This window comes from Ursus arctos, unplaced genomic scaffold, assembly GCF_023065955.2.
Source record: "Ursus arctos isolate Adak ecotype North America unplaced genomic scaffold, UrsArc2.0 scaffold_12, whole genome shotgun sequence".
In the NCBI taxonomy this organism is placed as follows: domain Eukaryota; kingdom Metazoa; phylum Chordata; class Mammalia; order Carnivora; family Ursidae; genus Ursus; species Ursus arctos.
The window spans coordinates 68,917,741-68,937,488 of NW_026622786.1; the positions used below are offsets into that span (position 1 = coordinate 68,917,741).

Below are 19,748 nucleotides of genomic sequence, written 5' to 3' on the forward strand. Positions count from 1 at the left end.
CTGCATGCATGTGAGAGCTCTCTCTCTCTCAAGTAAGTAAGTCAAAAATATTTAATAAATAAATTAAAAATGCATCTTTTGTAGACAGCATATAATTTGATCTTGCTTTTTTATTCAGACTGACAGTCTTTTTTTTATTGCAACGCTTAGTCCACTTACATTTATTTATTTATTTAAGATTTATTTATTTATTTGAGAGAGAGAGAGAGAGTGTGCACAGGAGTGGAGGGGAGGGACAAAGGGAGAGGGAGAGAAAGAATCCTCAAGCAGACTCCCCACTGAGCATGGAGCAGACAAAAATTCAGCAAGGATACACTGAACCAACACCATCAAGTACTTTGACCTAGCTGACATTTGTGTGACATCAGACACAACAACTGCAAAGTGCACATTCTTTTCAAGGGGATATGAAACATTCACCCAGAAAGGTCATATTCTGGACCATAAAAAAACTCAATAAATTTTTAAAAATAGACATCATACAGAATATATTTTCTGGATTTAAATTAGAAATCAATAACAAGCTTTCTGAAAAGCCCCAAAAACCTGGTAAGCAATATGCTTCTAATTAACTCATGGGCCAAAGAAGAAATGGCAAAGGAAATCATAAAACATTTTTAGGTGTATGATAATAATAATAATAAAATATATAAAAAATGTATGAGATGGGTGCACCTGGGTGGCTCAGTCAGTTAAGCATCCGACTCTTGATTTCTATTCAGGTCATGATCTTAGGGTTGTGGGATTGAGCCCCGAGTAGGGCTCCGTGGTGGGCATGGAGCCTGCTTAAGATTCTCTCTCTCCCTCTGCCCTTTCTGCTTGCTCTCTCTGTCTCAAAAAAAAAAAAAAAACAAAAAACAAAAGTATGAAATGTGGGTAAATCAGTGCTTAAAGAGAAATTTATAGCTTATATTATAGAGATAGAATAGAGATAACAGAGATAAAGAGATAACAAACAATTATATAAGTTTCCACTTAAGAAACTAGAGAAAGATGAGCAAATTAAACCCAAAATAGAATAAAGGAAATAAAGATTAAAATTCTATGACTACAAAATGAACAATAGAGAAAATTAACAAAGCCAAAAGCTGGTTCTTTAAAAATATTAATAAAATGGGTAAACTCCTAGGAAGATTGATCAAGAATAAAATAAAGAAGCACAAAGTAGGGGCGCGTGGCCACCAGCCTAGAGGAGGGGAACAGAGCCGGGATATCCCAGAAAGCAAGCCAGATAAAGTAACAGAAAAGAGAGCTCTGTGATGTGATACAAGCTTTTCTGATCCCTACCTCATTTTTTAAGTTCCGGAAAACTAATTTCACAGAAGATGAGCAATAGAAAAGTATCAAGGTCAAATCCCATATAAAGTTGTAAAAGAACCATAAAAGTCACATTACTACGGATAATGAAACACACCAGAAAGGCACGCCGCGAAACAGACCCAAACTGGTAACTTCTACTTCAAAACAAGCCAAGAGACACTAAGAACAGGATATGATACATGAAGGGACAACATAAATCAGAATTAGAAAAATTCAGACATGATGCAACAGTACTCAGGATGGAATGAGAAAAGAAAGAAAAAAATCATTTCAGAAGTGAAGACTAAACTAGAAAGTACGCAAGAACAGTGAACACAAGAGATGATGCTTCTCTCTGTGACATCTGAGCAAAAGAGGAAATGTTTAAAAAAATATATGAAGAGATAAAGAGTTAGACGTTGACGAATAATGAAAATAGGCAAAAAGATAAAAAATTAGATAGATGAGTCCCAGAAGAAGAAAACCAGAGCAAAGGAACAGAATACTAAAAACTATTCAAGAAAGTTTCCTGAAATAAAGAAAAACTTGAAACTATGTATTCAGAGAGCATACTGCAAAGCTGAGAATGTGGTCCCAAAATGACCAGCACTAAGAAATTCTAATAAAACGATGAAGTTTATTTTATTTTAAAGATTTTATTTTTAAGTAATCTCTACACCCAACGAAGGGCTTGAACTCACAACCCTGAGATCAAGAGTCGTACGCTCCAATGACTGAGCCAGCCAGGTGCCCCTAAAATGACTGAACTTCAAAGAAAATGAAAAAATCTTTTGGGCATCTAAACACACACACACCCCACAGGCGCGCACAGAGGAAAAATTAAATCCTCGTTAGGCTTTAACAGTACCACTTTATGCCAGAAGAAAATGAAGTAACATTTAAGAGACCCAAGAAAGGAAAGTGTGAACCTAGCAAAACAGACTTTGTCCGTATAAAGGGCACAAACTTATCAACATGCAAGATCTCAGAGAATAGTATTGGCAAGTGCCCTTCCTGGGGAATCTACCAGAAAATCAGCTTCCGACAACCAAAGTGAGTAGAATGACGTAAAGACTAGAGATTAATGTTAATTATGAGATTACTTGTAGAACTGAAACTTACAGAAGGGCTAAGAAGGGGAGATCTATTATATAATGATTATATTCCCTGACAATGATCTATTACTAAGTTTTTTAATGAGGTAAAGAGTGGGAAATGCATTTGCAAAATACTTTCTTAATGTTCTCACTAATCATATTGGTGGTAGTATTAATATTGTTATTCTGAGAGTGCTTTGTGGATCAGATAAAAGAAATGAGTAATTATGGAGTATCCTAATTCTATTATCACCTGTGTCCTTGAAAACCAGGATTCTTGTACAGAAAAAAGGAGCTAGACAAGAGATTGAGTAAAAGCCCTTTAATCTTGAATTTGAATTGAAAGTATTAATATATACTCATGAGGTATTTTACCGTGTGTGTGTGGGGGGGGTTTGTATACTATACAGTCGACCCTTGAAAAATGGGTGTGAACTGTACAGGCCCACTTATACATGGATTTTGTTTTTATACAGTATAGTATTGTAAATGTATTTTCTCTTCCTTATGATTTTCTTAATGATATTTTCTCTAGCTTACTTTATTGTAAGAAAAATATATAATACATAGAACACACAAAATATGTTTAATTGACTGTCATCAGTGAGGCTTTCAGTCAACATTAGGCTACTAACGGTTAAGTTTTTGCAGAGTCAAAAGTTACATGCGGATTTTCAACTGGGCAGGGGGTCAGTGCCCCTAACCTATGGCATCGTTCAAGGGTCAACTGTACTATTTTGTCTACTTTTGTCTATGCTTGAAATTTTATATAAAACAAAACAACTGCAAGTGATTAAAAGATATTAAATATATTAAAAACTACAAATTCACAATAATAATTTAAAGAGAGAGCAAAACAAAACAAAATCATCAAACACCAAGTTGCTAGGGCATCGATTTACTACTTCAAAAGGGATAAATAAGGGAAAAGATTTAAGCATTCATCTTGCTATTCTGGTATAAACATTATTTCAGGGTAATGAAATACTCCTAGAGGATGTGAAGTGTTTCTGTATAGGTTAGAACTAATAAAAGAGGGCATAATAGCATGAGAAAAGTCCTCATTTTGTAATCTCTAGTGAAATAACCAATTAATAAAATGGATATTAATGGATGTCAAAACAATTTGGCAAAAGAATTGACAGGAACTTTATGATGCAGAATCAGGCTATCACCGCCTGAAAAACAGAAGGAGCCTGGGACCTGACATGGACAGTGGAAGAGAGGAGTCCAAGCAGGAACACCTGTGTGTCCCTGTAAGTGAAAAATAAATCTTTATTGTGTTAAAACACTGAAATATGGGGCAATTTGTTATGCAAGTTAGCTTATTATAAAAGAATACCATTTATATATATTAAAACATATAAGTATGCAATTATATATCAATAAAGATACAAACATATCCAAACACATACTAAAACATTAGAGGGTATGCCTAGGTCAGGGAGAGGAATGAGAATAGGGCTCAAGGATCCAAAGAAGAAAATAAAGCAATAAAGGGGCCTAGTATCAACTGAGGATGAGAGTTCACCATGCTCTGAGGAGCGTGGTTTAACTTGCTAAGGAATAAAAAATAATAATTTAAAAAGCTGAGAAGGAGGGGCACCTGGGTGGCTCAGTCAGTTAAGCGTCTGCCTTCAGCTCAGGTCACGAAACCCAGGGTCCTGGGATGGAGCCCTGCATCGGGCTTTCTGCTCGGCGGGAGCCTGCTTCTCCCTCTCCCTCTGCCTGCTGCTCCCCCTGCTTGTGCTCTTTCTGTCAAATAAATAAAATAAAATCTTAAAAAAAATAAAAACAAAAAGGTGACAACGAATCTACCCTTTCCAGAGAGAGCCCAGGCTAGTTTGCTGGTAATTATCTTCCACCTTGAGGACACAGCATGGTTCTAGAGAGGAGGTAGTGTCGAAGACAGAACCTGCTGGAACCCTCCACCATGTTCACCAGGAAGGTGTCAAGCCTGAAGATTCCCTAAGCTGAGAATTTCTCCCTTCAGTCCCATCTGTCCCTGGTAGTGATGATGCATTCTCCAGACATAGGGCCTGGACCTGGCCACCTTCCCCTGGGCCACCACCTTCCCACCACCCTTCGCTCCGGGCTGAGGGAGGCTGGACAAACACAGGGGCTCGTTCTGGGCCAGCGTGCCTTCATCTGCCCACCCTCCATCTCTGCCTTTAGTAGGCTGAATAATGGCCCTTCCTCCAAAGATGTTCATGTTCTAATCCTCAAAGCCCATGAATATTTTACCTTTGACGACAAAAGGGACTTAGAGGAGAAGGTCACATGAAGGGTCCTGGCACGGAGAGAGGATCCTAGATCATCCCAGGGGGCCCAATAGAATCACAAGCCTAAGAGAAAGGAGAATTAGAAAAAGATGAAAGGGGGAGCCTGGGTGGCACAGCGGTTAAGCGTCTGCCTTCGGCTCAGGGCGTGATTCTGGCGTTACGGGATCGAGCCCCACATCAGGCTCTTCCGCTATGAGCCTGCTTCCTTCTCTCCTGCTCTCCCTGCTTGTGTTCCCTCTCTCGCTGGCTGTCTCTATCTCTGTCGAACAAATAAATAAAATCTTTAAAAAAAAAAAAAAGAAAAAGATGAAAGGATGGGAGCAGAGATCAGAGAGGAGAGAAGATGCCATCTGCTGCCTTGAAGATGGAGGAAGGGGCCATGAATCAAGGAATGCAGGCAGCCTCTAGAAGCTGGAAAAGGCAAAGAAATGAATTCTCCCCTGGAGTCTCCAGGAGGAATACAGACAGGTCAAACCCTGACTTTAATTTAGCCCAGTGAAACTGATTTGGGACTTGTGACCTCCAGAGCTGTCAGGTACTAAAGCTGTGCTGTTTTTAGCCGTGAAGATTGTGGTAATTCATTACAGCAACAGTAGGAAGTTAGTACCTCGGCCCTGCTGCGGTACTGTTCTCCTAGAGAGCCTGGCAGCGAGCCTGTTCTAGAAGAGTAATGTCTGTGACACTGAGGAGTGGCGGATCAGAGAAGACTTTCTGGAAGCCCAAGCAGCCAGACTGACCCAGGTTCATATTATAGTTGTTTTATTACCTATCTGACCTTGAGCAAATGTCTAAGCAACAATACATTGTTAATAATGCATTATTTATAGGATTGCTAAGAATTAAATAGAATACTGTTTTAAATTACCTACTACTACCTAATTACCTACTTAAAAAAAAAACAAAACAAGTCACATCTCCTTGTGGGTTTACACACATTTGTTCTTCCATTCATTCAACAGGTGTTACTGAGCACCCAGTAGTGCCTGGCGCCATGCACACAGTGAGCCTGTCTGCTACAAGCCCCGAGCATTTCTCACCCAAGCCACCGCTGAGCTTCCAGTCCGCCCAGTGCTCAACCTTACCATCCCATCCTAAATGCGGGCCCTTACGCTTGCCCACTCACGTGGTCTCACATCTCCTCGATGGTCCATCATGCAGTCAGCACCACCCTTTACCCTCCTAGGCGTTGTTTCTGCGGCTGCCACGAGCCAATTGTGCCTTTACCCAATTGTGCCTATCCAACCGTCTGCACTCCCTTGAACTGTGGAGCTCCCCAAGTCCACAGGACCCGTCTGGATTTCCCCATCTTAAAGCTCCCCATCCCCCACCCCACTTCTAACCTCCAGGTCTGAAATGCTGAGCTCTCTGCCTCCATCATATCTGGGCCTACTGGCCCTTCCTGGAAAAATAGTTGGTCTAGGATAATTTTCTTAAATTTGCGGTTCGTATTCATGAACCCTCTACCCAATCCAAGTCCAAGGTTCTTTCCTCAGAGCCTATAGTTCTTTCTCCAAACACTGAGCTGCCTCTCTAGGGTAGGGCTAACCCAAATATTAAACCCGAAAAATTGCTTTCTGTCCTTTGGGTTTGAGTGGTGTTGACTGGGTGGGGCGGGGGGGAACAAGCAGGCTGGCCAAGTGATGGCCCTATGGATCTGGGTTCTCTAACCCAGGCATTGCCGTGGATCTACAATGGGTGACACTGGGCAAATCTCTGCCCTCTCTAGGCCTGTCTCTCTAGCCTGTCTGTGCACTGAGGGGCTGGTCTGTAAGGCTATACTTGAGCTTGGCGGGTCTATGCAGCTATTCCTGGCAATGGCACATAATGGCCACCAGAGGGCGTGCAAACCCCCCTTCAGCTCAGAAGTTTGTAGCCTAATCAAACAAGCAAGCTTCAAAAAGGAGTACAAGGCTTCTAAGTGAAGAGGTAGTTTACCCAAGAGCACACTACAAAATGGCAACAGAGTAGGGACTGGTAAACGGTATTTGAATTCCCAGCCTGAGGGGAAATCAGGAGCCCCAAGACCTGGAGAGGTGGTACGGAGAGGTCTGGTAGGTAGCAAAGGAGGAGAGGCTAAGAATATACTTCAGAGATTTTGATCACTTTGAGGGGATGGGAGGAGAGACAGTCTTTAGGGGAGAGCCACAGGCTGAATGTATTGCCCCAGAAGGACTGGAATGAACAAAACCTGAGGAATTTAGGGGAAGTGGAGATGAACTTGGCTTCCTTCCCTTCTCCAGCATAGAATGAAAAGTAAGGAAATTGCAGCAGTTATTCTAGGATTTGGGGAAGACTCCTTCACGCAAGATGGCACAGCAACTAGGCAAGGATCATCTGACATCCTTTTCTCTCCTTTCTGCCTTCCAATAATTAGTTTCAGGCCCCAGGAAAGACAAGGACCAAAACATGGGCAGTTAGCTGGGGTTCAAAGGGTTAATCTCCAAGACTTCATTCTCTGACATCAGTTGGGGGGGGGGTGCACGCCACCTGTCCCCTCCTTGGGCCCTAGGTTGGCAGCTTCTGTGAATACTTTCTTTGCTGTAATTCACTAGGGCCCTAGCACCCAGGTGCAGAGCCGGTCTCCTGCTCTCTCCTCAGGTCCCAGGAGTCTAGGGCTTGCTCTAAGGCAGGAAGGAAAGAAGCCTTCCCCGAATCTCCCCCCCTCCCAGGATGTGGGCCCTAGGACCAAAGAGCCTCTGTCTTTCGCTGCCACCCCCCCACCACCACCCATTGTAACCCAGACAAAGGGATTTCTTGTGTCTCAGCCTCTGGCAGGCATCCTTGTGACCAAATGGTGGAAGGTCCGGGGCAGGATGGGGGAAGGGAAATCACAGGATCAGAGAAGACACCTCCCCCCTTTGGAAATTATGATACACCCCCAGACTTCAAGCTTCTCCTCCCTCTGATTTCCATCAGCAATGGGGAGAGAGGGGGGGTGGATGGGGGACTCATCTGCATATAAAAGGCCTGTGGAAGTGGAAACCCAGAAGGTGTGGAGACACAAAGGCTGAACCTCCTGGCAGACAGATATGGAGCCAAAACACAAGAATGGGGGCAACCCAGGGCCAGCGAAAGACAGGGGACCAAACAGGGCAGGCCAGACAAACTTTTGAGAGAGAGGCCCCTGCATTTCCCTCCCTAAAAGCACAGATATACGAGTGCTGGCATCAGACCAGGATGTGGCCACAGAGGAAGTGAGACCCTCTAGAATAAAATGAGAGCACCCCGTTTAAAAAGTAAGAATCTTTCTGAAAAGCAGCACAAACCTCTGACAGTGAGCAGCTTTCCTACCAGGAAAGGGGAAGGGTATGGAGAAAAAACGGTATGGCCTCACCTAGCAGCAGGGGCTCAGCAACCCCTACACTGACCTACCACCCCTGAGAGACTGGTACAGAGGAAAGGCTAATCCATCCTGGCAGGAAATGACCTCACTCACCAGACAGGAAGGGATGGTTCTACCAATCCCAAAGGCTTCTGGGAGGGCCAATCCATGGAGGGTTGGCCCCGAATGTCCGTCCATGTCCCTCCACAGTTCTCCATCTTGGCCAAGAGGGGGGGCCAAGACTCCTAGATGTTGGGTGAGGTAATTACACCACCATCTCTTCATCAGCGATCTCTTAGGTGTCCTAAATCCCTCAAATCCTTACCTAGTTGCAGAGGGGAGGGGGGAAGATACTATTGTACCGGAAGCCACAGGTCAAGCCTCTAGGGTCAATGTATCTGTGGAAATAGCTCTAGGGTCCCAATAATTAAGGGATAAAGGCAGAGCCTCCTCAGGGACCAGAAGGATGATACAGCCAGGTTTCCATGGTAACTGATTTCAGTGCAGCCTCTTCCTAGACCCAGAATGAGGGAGAATAAATTTTAGGGAGACCAGGGCCTAGTGAAGAAAGAGCCACAGGAATACAAAAGGGTGGGAAAGTTGTTATAAGAAGGTCACATCATCCTGGCACTGCCAGTACCAGTGGGTCTCAAAGCCCAGTTTGGCACTTTCATCCTCTAGTGGCCCAGGAGGTCCTCCTTGGAGCCCCTCCCCGGGGGGCTTCCACACAGCCCTCAAGCTTTCTAGCCTGCTGGCTGTCAGGTCCACCTCAGTCCTGGCCCTGTCCCCACCGGGGATAACCTTGGCCCAGTCCATCTCAGGACGGGGAGCCCCAGGAGGGCCCTGTTCATCCAGCTCGCTGGGGGCCACCGTGTCTAGGAAGCTGCCAATGGAGAGACTGTCCAGCCGGTCAGCGGCGCTGGTGTCTGGCAGGCTGTCCCAGCTGCCTCGCCTTGAGCGGCCCGGGCTCCCGCCTGTCAGGCTATACTGGCTGCTGGTGAGGCTGCTGCAGCGGCTGGTCAATGTCCCCCTCTCCTCCAACAGCCAGCGCACAGCCTCGATGCCCTCATTCAAGGTCAGCAGCTGCTGCAGGATCTTCACATCGATGGCTCGCAGGTAAGCCTGGGGGAGTGGGAGAAGGAATCAGTCCAAGGTTCTGAGCCATGGCTTTCCCGAATGTTTCCAGAGGCCCCACTTTGTAGTCCAACCAACCGTGCTTCGACTTCAAGAAGCCTGGGAATGGAAGCACGGCTGGCTTAGAGTGTGGGCTTTAGAAGCAGATAGATTGCTGTTTAAAATCTCAGCTCTGGGGCACGCCTGGCTGACTCAGTCAGTGAAGCATGCAACTCTCGACCTCAGGTTTGTAAGTTCGAGCCCCATGTTGGCTGCAGAGATTACTTAAAAAAAAACAACAACTCAGTTGTACCACTGTTTAGCTAGACGACTGTGGACAACTTCCTTATTCTTCGAGCCTTGGTTTCCTTGTTTGTAAAACAGGGCTAATCACTCTTCTCACAGGATGGCCGTGAGAATTCTGAAATGCTGTTTATTAAGTATTCAGCACAGTGCTTGACACAGAGCAAGGTCTCAGTAAGTGCTGAGTATTGAAATCTGATCGTACTGAGCTTTGAACTTCCATAGGTACGGTATTAACTATCGAAACAGTCCATATTCAAAGAAAAGCCTGATAGGGAGCCTGGTGTTAATTAGGAAGTAGGGCCAAAGGGAGGCAAGGGCTGGAGAAGAAAGAGGTAGCTAACCTGGCCCCCCAGTCCCTTCAGGATGTCAGCAGCTGTCGTTCAAAGGGTCAGAATCCTGCTTGGCTGGGGATTCAGGGCTTCTCTTCACCACACACCTGTCTCCCTTCTGTACTGGGAGTAAGTCTGATTGACCAGGAAATCTCCAGGGTCCCTCCCAGCTCATATGCCTAAGTTATCTTCCCCAAACACAAGTCTGAATCTGTCCCTCCCCTGCTCAAGAGCCTTTCTGGGTTTGCACTGCTCTTAGAGAAGAAAATCTGAACCCTTCAGCAGCCGGCATTCCAAAGCTTCATGATACGACCCTTGCACGTCTCTCCAGCTTCACCTCTAGTTTACTGCCCCGGGAGCCCCTGGTCTTGTCACACATGACTTTCTGATTTCGTTGTATTTGGTTTCCTTGTAATCAAAGTAATGGCTGCTCATGAGTTAAAGAGGAAAACGGTTCTGTAAGATTTATCATAAAAGTAATAGGTCCCCATCCTAATCCTAAATCTCACTCCCCAGAAACAACTATTATTCATTTTTTTTTAGCTGTTTATTTTGGTACTTACCTTCGAATCTCCAAATAACATGCGATTTACTGACTTTTAAGTTATAGGTGTTTTCTATTGACTTCCCAGATGATGGAGGTTAAGGATTTAACTCATGCTACTACCCGCTCCTCTGCCATACAGACACCCTTCCCATCTCCCTGTATTCCCAACATATGCAATAGAATGAGTTACTTGGTGACCACCTTATAAGGATTTGGAAATGCTACTCACAGCTAAGTTGTACAGTTCACTACTTTTCATTTCTTACTTCATGTTTTCCTTAGAATGATTATAATAATTTTTAATTATTTTTTAAGATTTTATTTATTTGTCAGAGAGAGAGAGAGAAAGCGAGAGAGAGCACAAGCAGGGGGAGCAGCAGAGGCGGAGGGAGAAGCAGACTCCTCACTGAGCAAGGAGCCTGATGTGGGAGTTGATCCTAGGACCCTGGGATCATAACCTGAGCCAAAGGCAGACGCTTAATCAACTGAGCCACCCAGGCGCCCCCCAAAATAGTAATTATTATTCCTTAGAATTACACCTTAGAATAATAGTAAATGATACATATCATACCTTATATAATTATTCCATTATTGTTATATTATTGCTACTACATGACTCCTCCTCGTCTTTTGCTTTGTTTTCTACATAGTGATCAGTAAGTCATCCCCAAACCCTCTCCCAATTGTCTGAACTTTCCTCTCAAGGCATTTAAGAATATCACATTCTGGGGCGCCTGGGTGGCACAGCGGTTAAGCGTCTGCCTTCGGCTCAGGGCGTGATCCCGGCGTTACGGGATCGAGCCCCACATCGGGGTCCTCCGCTGGGAGCCTGCTTCTTCCTCTCCCACTCCCCCTGCTTGTGTTCCCTCTCTCGCTGGCTGTCTCTATCTCTGTCAAATAAATAAATAAAAATCTTAAAAAAAAAAGAATATCACATTCTATCTATTTCATGTTCTTAGAGGCACTTCTTCAGGAGCCTTCTGATCTGCCCCAATCTGAGCACGTTGCACAACTGTCGTCCGGGGATCCCCCTGCACTAGCATCCTGGGGATCCCTCAGCCTCTTTTCCTGAGTTGGATCCCTTGTGTCCTGGGTCCGTGTCTTCTTCCTTGACTTACTCCCTCGTTGTGTGTGTGGTGCTTTTCCTCCAGTTGCTCCAGTAGCTTCCTGAGAAAGTCTGAGGTACATTTGTTGAAGCTTCCCCATGTTTTAAAATGCTGTTCTTCTCCCCTCACACTGTTGACAGTTTGTTGGGTATAGAATTCTAGGTTAAAAATAATTTTTCCTCAGGATTTAAGACATTGTTCCATTGTCTTTTAATTTTCAGTGTTACACTTGAAAAGTCTGATGCCATTATGATTCCTGGTCGTTTGTATGGGACCATCTTCCTTTTCTTTCTGGAAGTTTCTAAGATCTTCTCTTTGGTCCCAGTGTTCTAAATTATCCTAATAATTTGCCATGGTATGTCTATTTTCATCCATTGAATTGGCCACTTGTTGGTCCTTTTATTTTTTAAAGATTTAGTCATTTATTTTGGAGGGACGGGAAGGGGCAGAGGGAGAGGGGAAGATGAGACTCCCTGCTGAGCGAAGACCCTGACACAGGACTGGGGTGGGGTGGGGGGGAGAACATGACCTGAGCTGGAGGCTCAACCAACTAAGCCACCCAGGCACCCCTTTTTGGGCCCTTTTATTTATTTTATTAAAAAAACAGATTTTATTTATTTATTTGAGAGAGAGAGAGCACAAGCAGGGGGAGCAGCAGAGGCAGAAGCAGACTCCCCGATGCAGGGCTCGATCTCAGGACCCTGAGATTATGACCTGAGGTGAAGGCAGCCACTAACTGAGCCACCCAGGTGCCCCATGTTGGGCCCTTTTAAACTAGAGACTCATGTCCTTCAGTTCTGGGAGATTTTCTTTATTTCTTTGATGATTATTTCTCTTCCACTATTATTCTGTTTTTTTCTGGAAATCCTGTTATTTGAATAGAGGGTGTCCTGGATGGATCCTTCCCCCCCCCTCCATCTTTTTCTATATTTGTTCTAGTTTCTGCAATATTTCAACATTATCAATGCTTCTATTGAGTTTTCCATCTTTTCCTATCATGTTTTTATTTCTAAGAGTTGTTCCAGTTCTCTGAATGTTTTCCTCTTTTTTTTTTTAAGACTTTTTATTTATTCATTTGAGACAGAGACATACAGAGAGAGAGAGAGCATGAGCAGGGGGAGAGGCAGAGGGAGAAGCAGACTCCCCGCTGAGCCGGGAGCCCCGATGTGGGCTTGATCCCAGGACCCAGAGATCAGGACCTGAGCCAAAGGCAGACACTCAACCATCTGAGCCACCCAGGCGCCCCAATGTTTTCCTTTTTAAAAAACATTTTTTAAAGATTTATTTATTTACTAGAGAGAGGGAGTGCGTGCAGGAGCGAGCGGGGGGGGGGGAGGTTGGGGGGACAGAGGGAGAGAGCGAATTCCCAGCAGACTCCGCATGGGGCTTAATCCCACAACCCTGAGATCATGATCTGAGCCAAACTCAAGAGTCAGAGGTTTAATGGACTGAGCCGCCCAGGCTCCCCTGAATGTTTTCCTTTTTATACCTTCCTGCTGTGGCTGCAATGTTACCCCTTATCTTCTTAAGGATATAATCCACGGTTTTGATAAGTTCTCATCTCCTGGTATTCTCTCCGTCTCACCCAAGGTGTTTTTCTGTTTCTTTCTGCCTATAGAGTCAGAGGGTCTCAGCAGATGTCTTACAGCCTCTAGCCGCTGCTCATATTCAGAGTGTCTCTAAAAAGCTGACTGCAAACCTTATGTACGTATGTGAGGCTTGCCAACTGAGCCTCACTGGGAATTATCCAGCTGGGTTTTTTGGGTTAGCCCTCAAGTCAGTATCTCTTGTACTTTTCTCTTGGGTTCACCATCTTCACCATATTCCACCCATCTCAAGAATATAATGCAAGCAAAGCCGCCAAATAAGGGTATTTAATAAAGTTTAGTACATTTTTACTTAATCCCTCTTATTTTAAAAGATTTATTTATTTATTTATTTATTTATTTGAGAGAGAGAGAGATGGAGTGTGTGTGCAAGGGAGCAGGGTGGGAGGGCAAAGGTGGGGGTGGGGAAGAGGGAGAGGGAGAGAATCTCAAGCAGACTCCCCACTGAGCATGGAGCCCCACGTGGGGCTCGATCTCACCACCCTGAGAGCATGACCTGAGCTGAAATCAAGCGTTGGATGCTTGGGGCACCTGGGTGGCTCAGTTGTTAAGCATCTGCCTTCGGCTCAGGGCGTGATCTTGGGGTCCTGGGATCGAGCCCCGCATGGGGCTCCTCCGCTGGGAGCCTGCTTCTTCCTCTCCCACTCCCCCTGCTTGTGTTCCCTCTCTCCCTGGGTGTCTCTCTGTCAAATAAATAAATAAAATCTTAAAAAAAAAAAAAGAGTTGGATGCTTAACTGATTGAGCCACCTAGGTGCCCCTACTTAATCTCTCTTGCCCTCAACTTTACTTGTTGTCTCTCAATCTGGAGACCTTCGGTTCTAGTTTTTTAAAAATAGATATCAATTGATAAATGTTTATTAAATTACTCAGGACAGAACTGTCTTACATCTAGAATGATAAACCAGAACACAACCAAGTATTTGTACACTGAGAGTAATACCGGCATTGGAATTAAACAGACCTGGATTCAAATTCCAGTTACGCCATTAACAAATCATAGGAAATTGGAATTTTTCCCCTTTAAACCTTCATTTCTTCATTGGAAAATGAGGGTACTATCTCATTTAAAGGTTTGTTTTTTAAAACGAAAGGAACATATTAACATGTGTGAGATACTGCCTGACAAGTACCAGTTCACATGGTAGCTATTGGGCTTTCCATATTACTATGGTCAACTTATGCACCACGGCGTAAGCGCAGAACAAAATTCTGTACCTGAAAGTATTTGCGATTTTGGAATAATAGCACAACTCTAATTCAATTAAACAAATGATTATTTGGCACCAGGGTTGTCTAATAATTACAAAGATCATGGAGAAACTGTCCCTGCTTGATAGAAACTTGCAGTTTCAATAAGGAGATATGGACATAAATGACTGAAATACCACAGACTATACAGATTTTTAATGACGTACAATAAAAGAGATTACCTTAAATTATTTCATAGTGGGGACAAATAAATTAACAGTGAAACCAACAGTCCTAGTCCATAACCAAACTAAATGTATTAAATAAAACTTCTCATTCTAAAAGTGCTTCTCCTGCTATATTAATAGTCTCCTTCCTTCCTTTCTTCTCCTTCCCCTCCTCCCTTCCCTCTGTACTATTCTCTTCCAAAACTTACATCTCCAATCTTCTGTTAGGATAAAAAGGGGCCGGACACCTGGTTGCTCCGTTAGGGAGGGGTTCTTAGAGTACGATTCTTAAACATTCACAAACCCTTTTGTTTTCAGCTTCACTTGTGCCCCCAGTTCCAGAAAGATCTGGTGCTTCCAGCTCCTGAGACCTTGAGGGTTTCTGCAGTGCAAAATGTGTTGCGTTTCAGCTTTCCTTGCTGCTGGCTCGGAATTCAGCTTTCTTTAGGTCTTCTAAGTTACCATTCTTCCTTCTGCTTTTCAGCTTCCAAAATTTTGTTCCTATCATCTTCTCTCCTGTTTTTGTTGTCATAATGGTTTCATGGCTTTTAAAATAATCCTTCTACTAGCTTTTTAGTGACGTTTCAGAAAGAAATGGAGTAAATGCATGTGTTCAATCTGCCATCTTGACCTCGAATTCCCTCCGACTTTATTCATCCTTCAAGCCCCAGCCTCAAATACCAGTCCTCCTCTAGGAAGTCTTCCCTGCTCTTCCTTAAGATAGAATTAATCCATTCAGTTATAAAACAGTATTTATTGAGTGTTTCTTATAGGCATTGCATTGCGTCAAAGGAAGAAAACATACCATTTCTTAACCTCAGAGAGTTCACAGCTTATGGGTAAGATAGGACAATGACGCAGGCACTTAAGATTCAGTGTGGCAAATGCTAGGGGAAACAACTGCTATCCAGAGGGCCATGGCTATCTAGAAGGCCATAACCCAACCAAGCCAGATAGGAAAATGCTTCCTACAATAAGGCACATGAGCTGAGACATAAAGGTTAAGTAAGACTTAGCCAGAGTAAGCGGTGGAGAGAGGCATTCCAGCCAGAGGACACAGTGTGTATCCCCTCCGATTCAAAGTGGCCTTACCATGGGCACCTGGCTTGCTCAACCAGTAGAGCGTGTGATTCTTGATCTAGGGATTGTAGGTCTGAGCCCCACGTTGGGTGTAGAGACTACTTAAAAATAAAATCTTTGGGTTTTTTTTTTTTAAGATTTTATTTATTTGGGAGAGAGAGAGCACAAGCAGGCAGAGTGGCAGGCAGAGGCAGAGGGAGAAGCAGACTCCCAATGAGCAGGGAGCCCAAAGTGGGGCTCAATCCCAGGACCCTGAGATCATGACTTGAGCTGAAAGCAGACACTTAACTGACTGAGCCACCCAAGAGCCCCAAAAATAAAATCTTAAAAAAAAAAAAGAAGAAAAAGAAGTAGTAGTTTTTCCAGAGTACAAATCTGATCATGTCACTCCTTAATGAAGACTCTTCCAGTGGCGCCTGGGTGGCTCAGTCGTTAAGCATCTGCCTTCGGCTCAGGTCATGATCCCAGGGTCCTGGGATCGAGCCCCGCATCGAGCCCCGCATCGGGCTCCTGGCTCTGCCGGGAGCCTGCTTCTTCCTCTCCCACTCCCCCTGCTTGTGTTCCCTCTCTCGCTGGCTGTCTCTCTCTCTCTCTCTGTCAAATAAGTAAATAAAATCTTAAAAAAAAAAAAAAAAAGACTCTTCCAGGGAGCCCATCCTGGGTCCTAATAACACTTACCCTCCTGTACCAGAGTTATTAATCTGTCTCCCTCCCTCCTGTGAGCTCAGCCTGAGAGCTCCCTTAGAGCAGGGCCTGCACAGTTCATTGATGGTGCTTAGCATCAGACTGGATAGGTCAGATTCAGCTTTGTGATTCTCTTGCCTTTACTATCCTTGGCCCCTCTGGTGGTCCCCAGGACTCAGGGGGTTGAGTTTTACCATGTCGATGGGAAATGAATCTGAGAACCAGAGTCTGTAGTCCTGTGACAGTGGGATTCCCTGACTGTGACAGCATCGCTCCCCAGAATAGAAAAAAGCAAGGCTTTCTTGCCAGAAAAAGAAACACTCATTCCATACCATCTTTTTGGAAACAGAAAGGGGATAAATCCTCAGGAGAGATGCAGCCTCAAAAGCCACTCCAACCCAGTTCTCTTCCCAGGGGGATTCAGGTCCCCCACTACCCCTCTCAACACATACACATCAGATTCTCTGCCCAGCCCCGGGTTCACAAGTACAGCTTCCTCGTTGCTCAATTCAAATCACCCTGGGGTAAAGCCCGGAGATCCCAGTCCCAGCTCCCTGGCCATGGATTGAGATTCTCTAGACTACTGTTACTAGGACTATCTGATCCCACAAGCCCTGGCCCCTCGTCCTCCAAGAAGCAGAAAAACCGAGGCCAACAGAAAGTCAGGGCTCTGCTCAAGATCTCGAAATGATTCAGGAGCTGAGCCAGGACTTGAACCCATGACTTCCCCTTCCTTGCCTAAAGCTTTTTTTTCAAGCTGCTCTGTGGGGGTGGGTTGTCGCAGCAACAGTTCTCTGGGTAGGAGGATAAGTAGGAGAGGTTGCCATTGTTTCCCCTTCCCACAAATCCCAGAGTCTGGCTGGTTCACTCAACCTGCGAGAGGGGGAGGGAAGCAAGAGGAAAGGAGCCTAGAGGCGGGAATAACCTTGGCCTTAAGAACAGCCCTGCCCCCTCCCTGCAGGATTGCTGGGAGAGGGACAGTTGAAGGACTGTGCTTAGAGAGCTTGGACCAATTCTGCCACCATTGGCTCCAAGGGTAACCCTCTGCCCAGCACCCCCCCCCCACCGTGGGGAGGGCTGAGTACACAAAGACATCAATGACGTCTTGGCCAAGGAGAGAGAAAGGAATGGGGTAGGAAGCCCTTCCCTGTTCTGGCCCCCAGCAGGCTCCCTCCTTTGTCCCTTTCATGGGTAGCCTAGGGTCCCAGGTCAGGCAGAGACCTAATCAGAAGTTAAACGTACCCCCTTAAAGTTTCCAAACAGCTAAACTCCATCAAAGGCAAAAGAGTTAAAGCCAGAGAAGAGGCATGGCTTCTCCACTGGCTCCCTCTGTGAGCCCAGGTGAGCCCCTTAACCCTGCCAGCATGCCTCATCTATGGGACGGGGGAAAGATGACTGCTTTTCTCACTTCGATGACATAAAATGTCTTTAAAGTGTCTGGCACAAAACAGATCTCAATGGTAAAAATGTAAAGGGCAGGCAGATCATCTGAGTTCAAAGCCTGGCTCTGCTTTTTACTTTCTGTACGACCTTGGGCAGTTACTTAACCTCTTTGTGCCTCAGTTTCTTTATCTACAAAATATCATTTGCCTAATAGGGTTGCTGTGAGGATTAAGCGAATATTTTGTAGAGTGCTCAGCATGATGCCTGGCACCGCTTTGTACCAGGAAGCAAAGTCAAGCCCCTCCCTTAAGTGGGCAGTCACAGCCCCGCTCTCAAGAATTTGGCATTCACCTTCAACCTTCAGAGCCAAGTACACATGGCATGTAAATCCTTCCCCCATGGAGCCTTCCCTGATTGCCCTGCCCAGAAGGCTCTCCTCCCAGCCTAAGAGCCCCCATGCTCTCCTCTGCTCTCTCACAGCCCAGCTAGGCAGATGGTGGGCTCCAGAAAGACTGATTAGCTGACACACTCACTGTGACCTCCTGGTTCTGAGCCAGAGAGAATTCTTCAGTTCCCCAGAACCGGCTGCAAAGTGGTGGCAGGTGTAAATTACCCGCCTCACTGGAATCAGGGCCTTGAGGAGCCTAGGCAGCCCCAAATGCCCTTCTGGCTCTGAATCTACACCAGCAGCAATGGGGAAGGGGGAGGGTGCCTACTTCCTTCTCTTCTCCCCAAGAAGGTACAGATGAGATGCAAAAACCCAGTGTACCTGGGGGGCTCAGAGGTGATGGAGCCAGCACTGATGGGCAGCACTGACTGCCCAGGTTCTAGGAACTTCCAAGTACTTTAAGTGGGGGTTGGGGAAAGGGAGGATGTTTTTAGTGGCCCTAGTCCAGGCGGTTTTCACCCAGATCTCTTCTGTGCTGAATCCTGTCATGAATACGGAGCAAACCCTGGGCCCAGTTTACAGCAGGAGAAGAAACTGGTTGCACTATAATGGTGGCCAGGGGATAGATGGCCCATGGTGGAGGGGTGGGATGGGGGGAGATTTGTGCTGTGCTAGGTTCTTAGTGCTTCCCAGCCTCACCTCTCCTCTCCCAATTATTTGGCAGGAAAAACTTCCAAGAGCCAGTGCCTCCCACCTCAAGTCTTCAGGACCCACCAACGCCCCACTCACCCTTGGAGGGGCAATTAATGGACCTCAGGGTTTAAGGATTGATCTGGGAGGGATCCTGAGGAGTTAGGTAGGGAGTTTTAATTCGCTCCTCTCCAACCCAACTCTGGGGGCATAAGGCTGTCCCTTCCAACCCTAGCTGGGGACTCCGTCCTCCTGGCCCATGGAGCCCACACTCACCAGCTCCATCCGCAGCGCCATGATCTTGTCCCCCAGGCCGTGGCCGTGGCCCGGGCTGGGTGCCCCCGGGAGCAGCAGGGCGCCGGAGGTTCCCGGCTCCCATTCGCCTCGCAGCCCGCGGAGCAGCCCTTCAGGGGTCTTCCTGCCCACCTTGCCCTCCACATCTCGCAGGTCAGGCGTCTGGGACTCCGCAGTCCCCTCCATGCGGGCCTACAGCTGAAGAGGACTGGGCGACCGGACGGCGGGGTCTCGTTCCCGGGGGTCCTCCTTTCCCGGCTGCTGGTGCGGAGCGGAACCGGTGGGTCCCCGCCCGCGCCGCGCGGGGGCGGGCGGAGGGCGCCGTAACACTCAGAAAAGCCGCGCAGAGCCAGAGCTGTGCTAGCGTTCGTGTGTGTGCCTGTGTGTGTTGTGTCTGTATTCGAGTGCTGCGCACACAATGTCTGGCCCTGGAATGGGTGGGGCTGGGCGATTTGTACTTGGATTTGTACTTGAAAGAGCACTAGGAGTGCTCTTTCGGTGCGTTCTCCCCACTCTGACTGAATCCAGCCAGTCACACAGCAGGCGCCCAATAAGTGCTGAAAAAGCTAAGCATCCTCAGTTAGGGATATGAGAGTTTAAGGAACAGTGGTGACAGAAGCTGCAGAGGGTTTTATAAGGCTTCCTGGAGTAGAGGGGCTGGGTCTACAACAGTGGTTAGAATTTAGCTAGCTACTGACACACACACACACATACACTTTCAGCATAGCCACTGAATTTATTTTTTTAAGTTTATTTACTCATTTATTTTAAAGTAATCTCTACACCCAACATGGAGTTCGAACT

At 45.9% G+C, this 19,748-nt stretch overlaps 1 protein-coding gene across 3 annotated transcripts; it reads right to left on the minus strand.

Moving 5' to 3' along the window:
• Nucleotides 1-1,070: 1,070 nt before the first annotated feature.
• LURAP1 (leucine rich adaptor protein 1) lies at nt 1,071-19,320 on the minus strand. 3 transcript variants are annotated; one of them, XR_008958846.1, is made up of 4 exons: nt 18,927-19,314; nt 8,115-9,122; nt 4,641-4,741; nt 1,071-4,151 (listed from the first exon to the last, which is right to left on the minus strand). XR_008958846.1 is itself a non-coding variant. In XM_026498188.4 (2 exons), exons 1-2 carry the CDS (start codon nt 19,128-19,130, stop codon nt 8,604-8,606), a joined length of 723 nt encoding a protein of 240 aa, XP_026353973.1. In that variant the 5' UTR covers nt 19,131-19,320; the 3' UTR covers nt 1,071-8,603. The 3 variants fall into 3 exon arrangements, 1 of the variants encoding a protein (XP_026353973.1); XR_008958845.1 differs by having other exon boundaries at nt 1,071-4,741; XM_026498188.4 differs by having other exon boundaries at nt 1,071-9,122; nt 18,927-19,320.
• Between the last annotated feature and the right edge of the window lie 428 nt (nt 19,321-19,748).

What these genes read in the sequence shown, in the direction of transcription:
- LURAP1 (XM_026498188.4), bottom strand. Translation starts at nt 19,130, where the DNA reads ATGGAGGGGACTGCGGAGTCCCAGACGCCTGACCTGCGAGATGTGGAG. An exon ending in TGGCGCTGCGGATGGAGCTG is followed by an intron (nt 9,123 to 18,926) that starts GTGAGTGTGGGC and finishes CCACTCCCCCAG; the next exon opens with GCTTACCTGCGAGCCATCGA.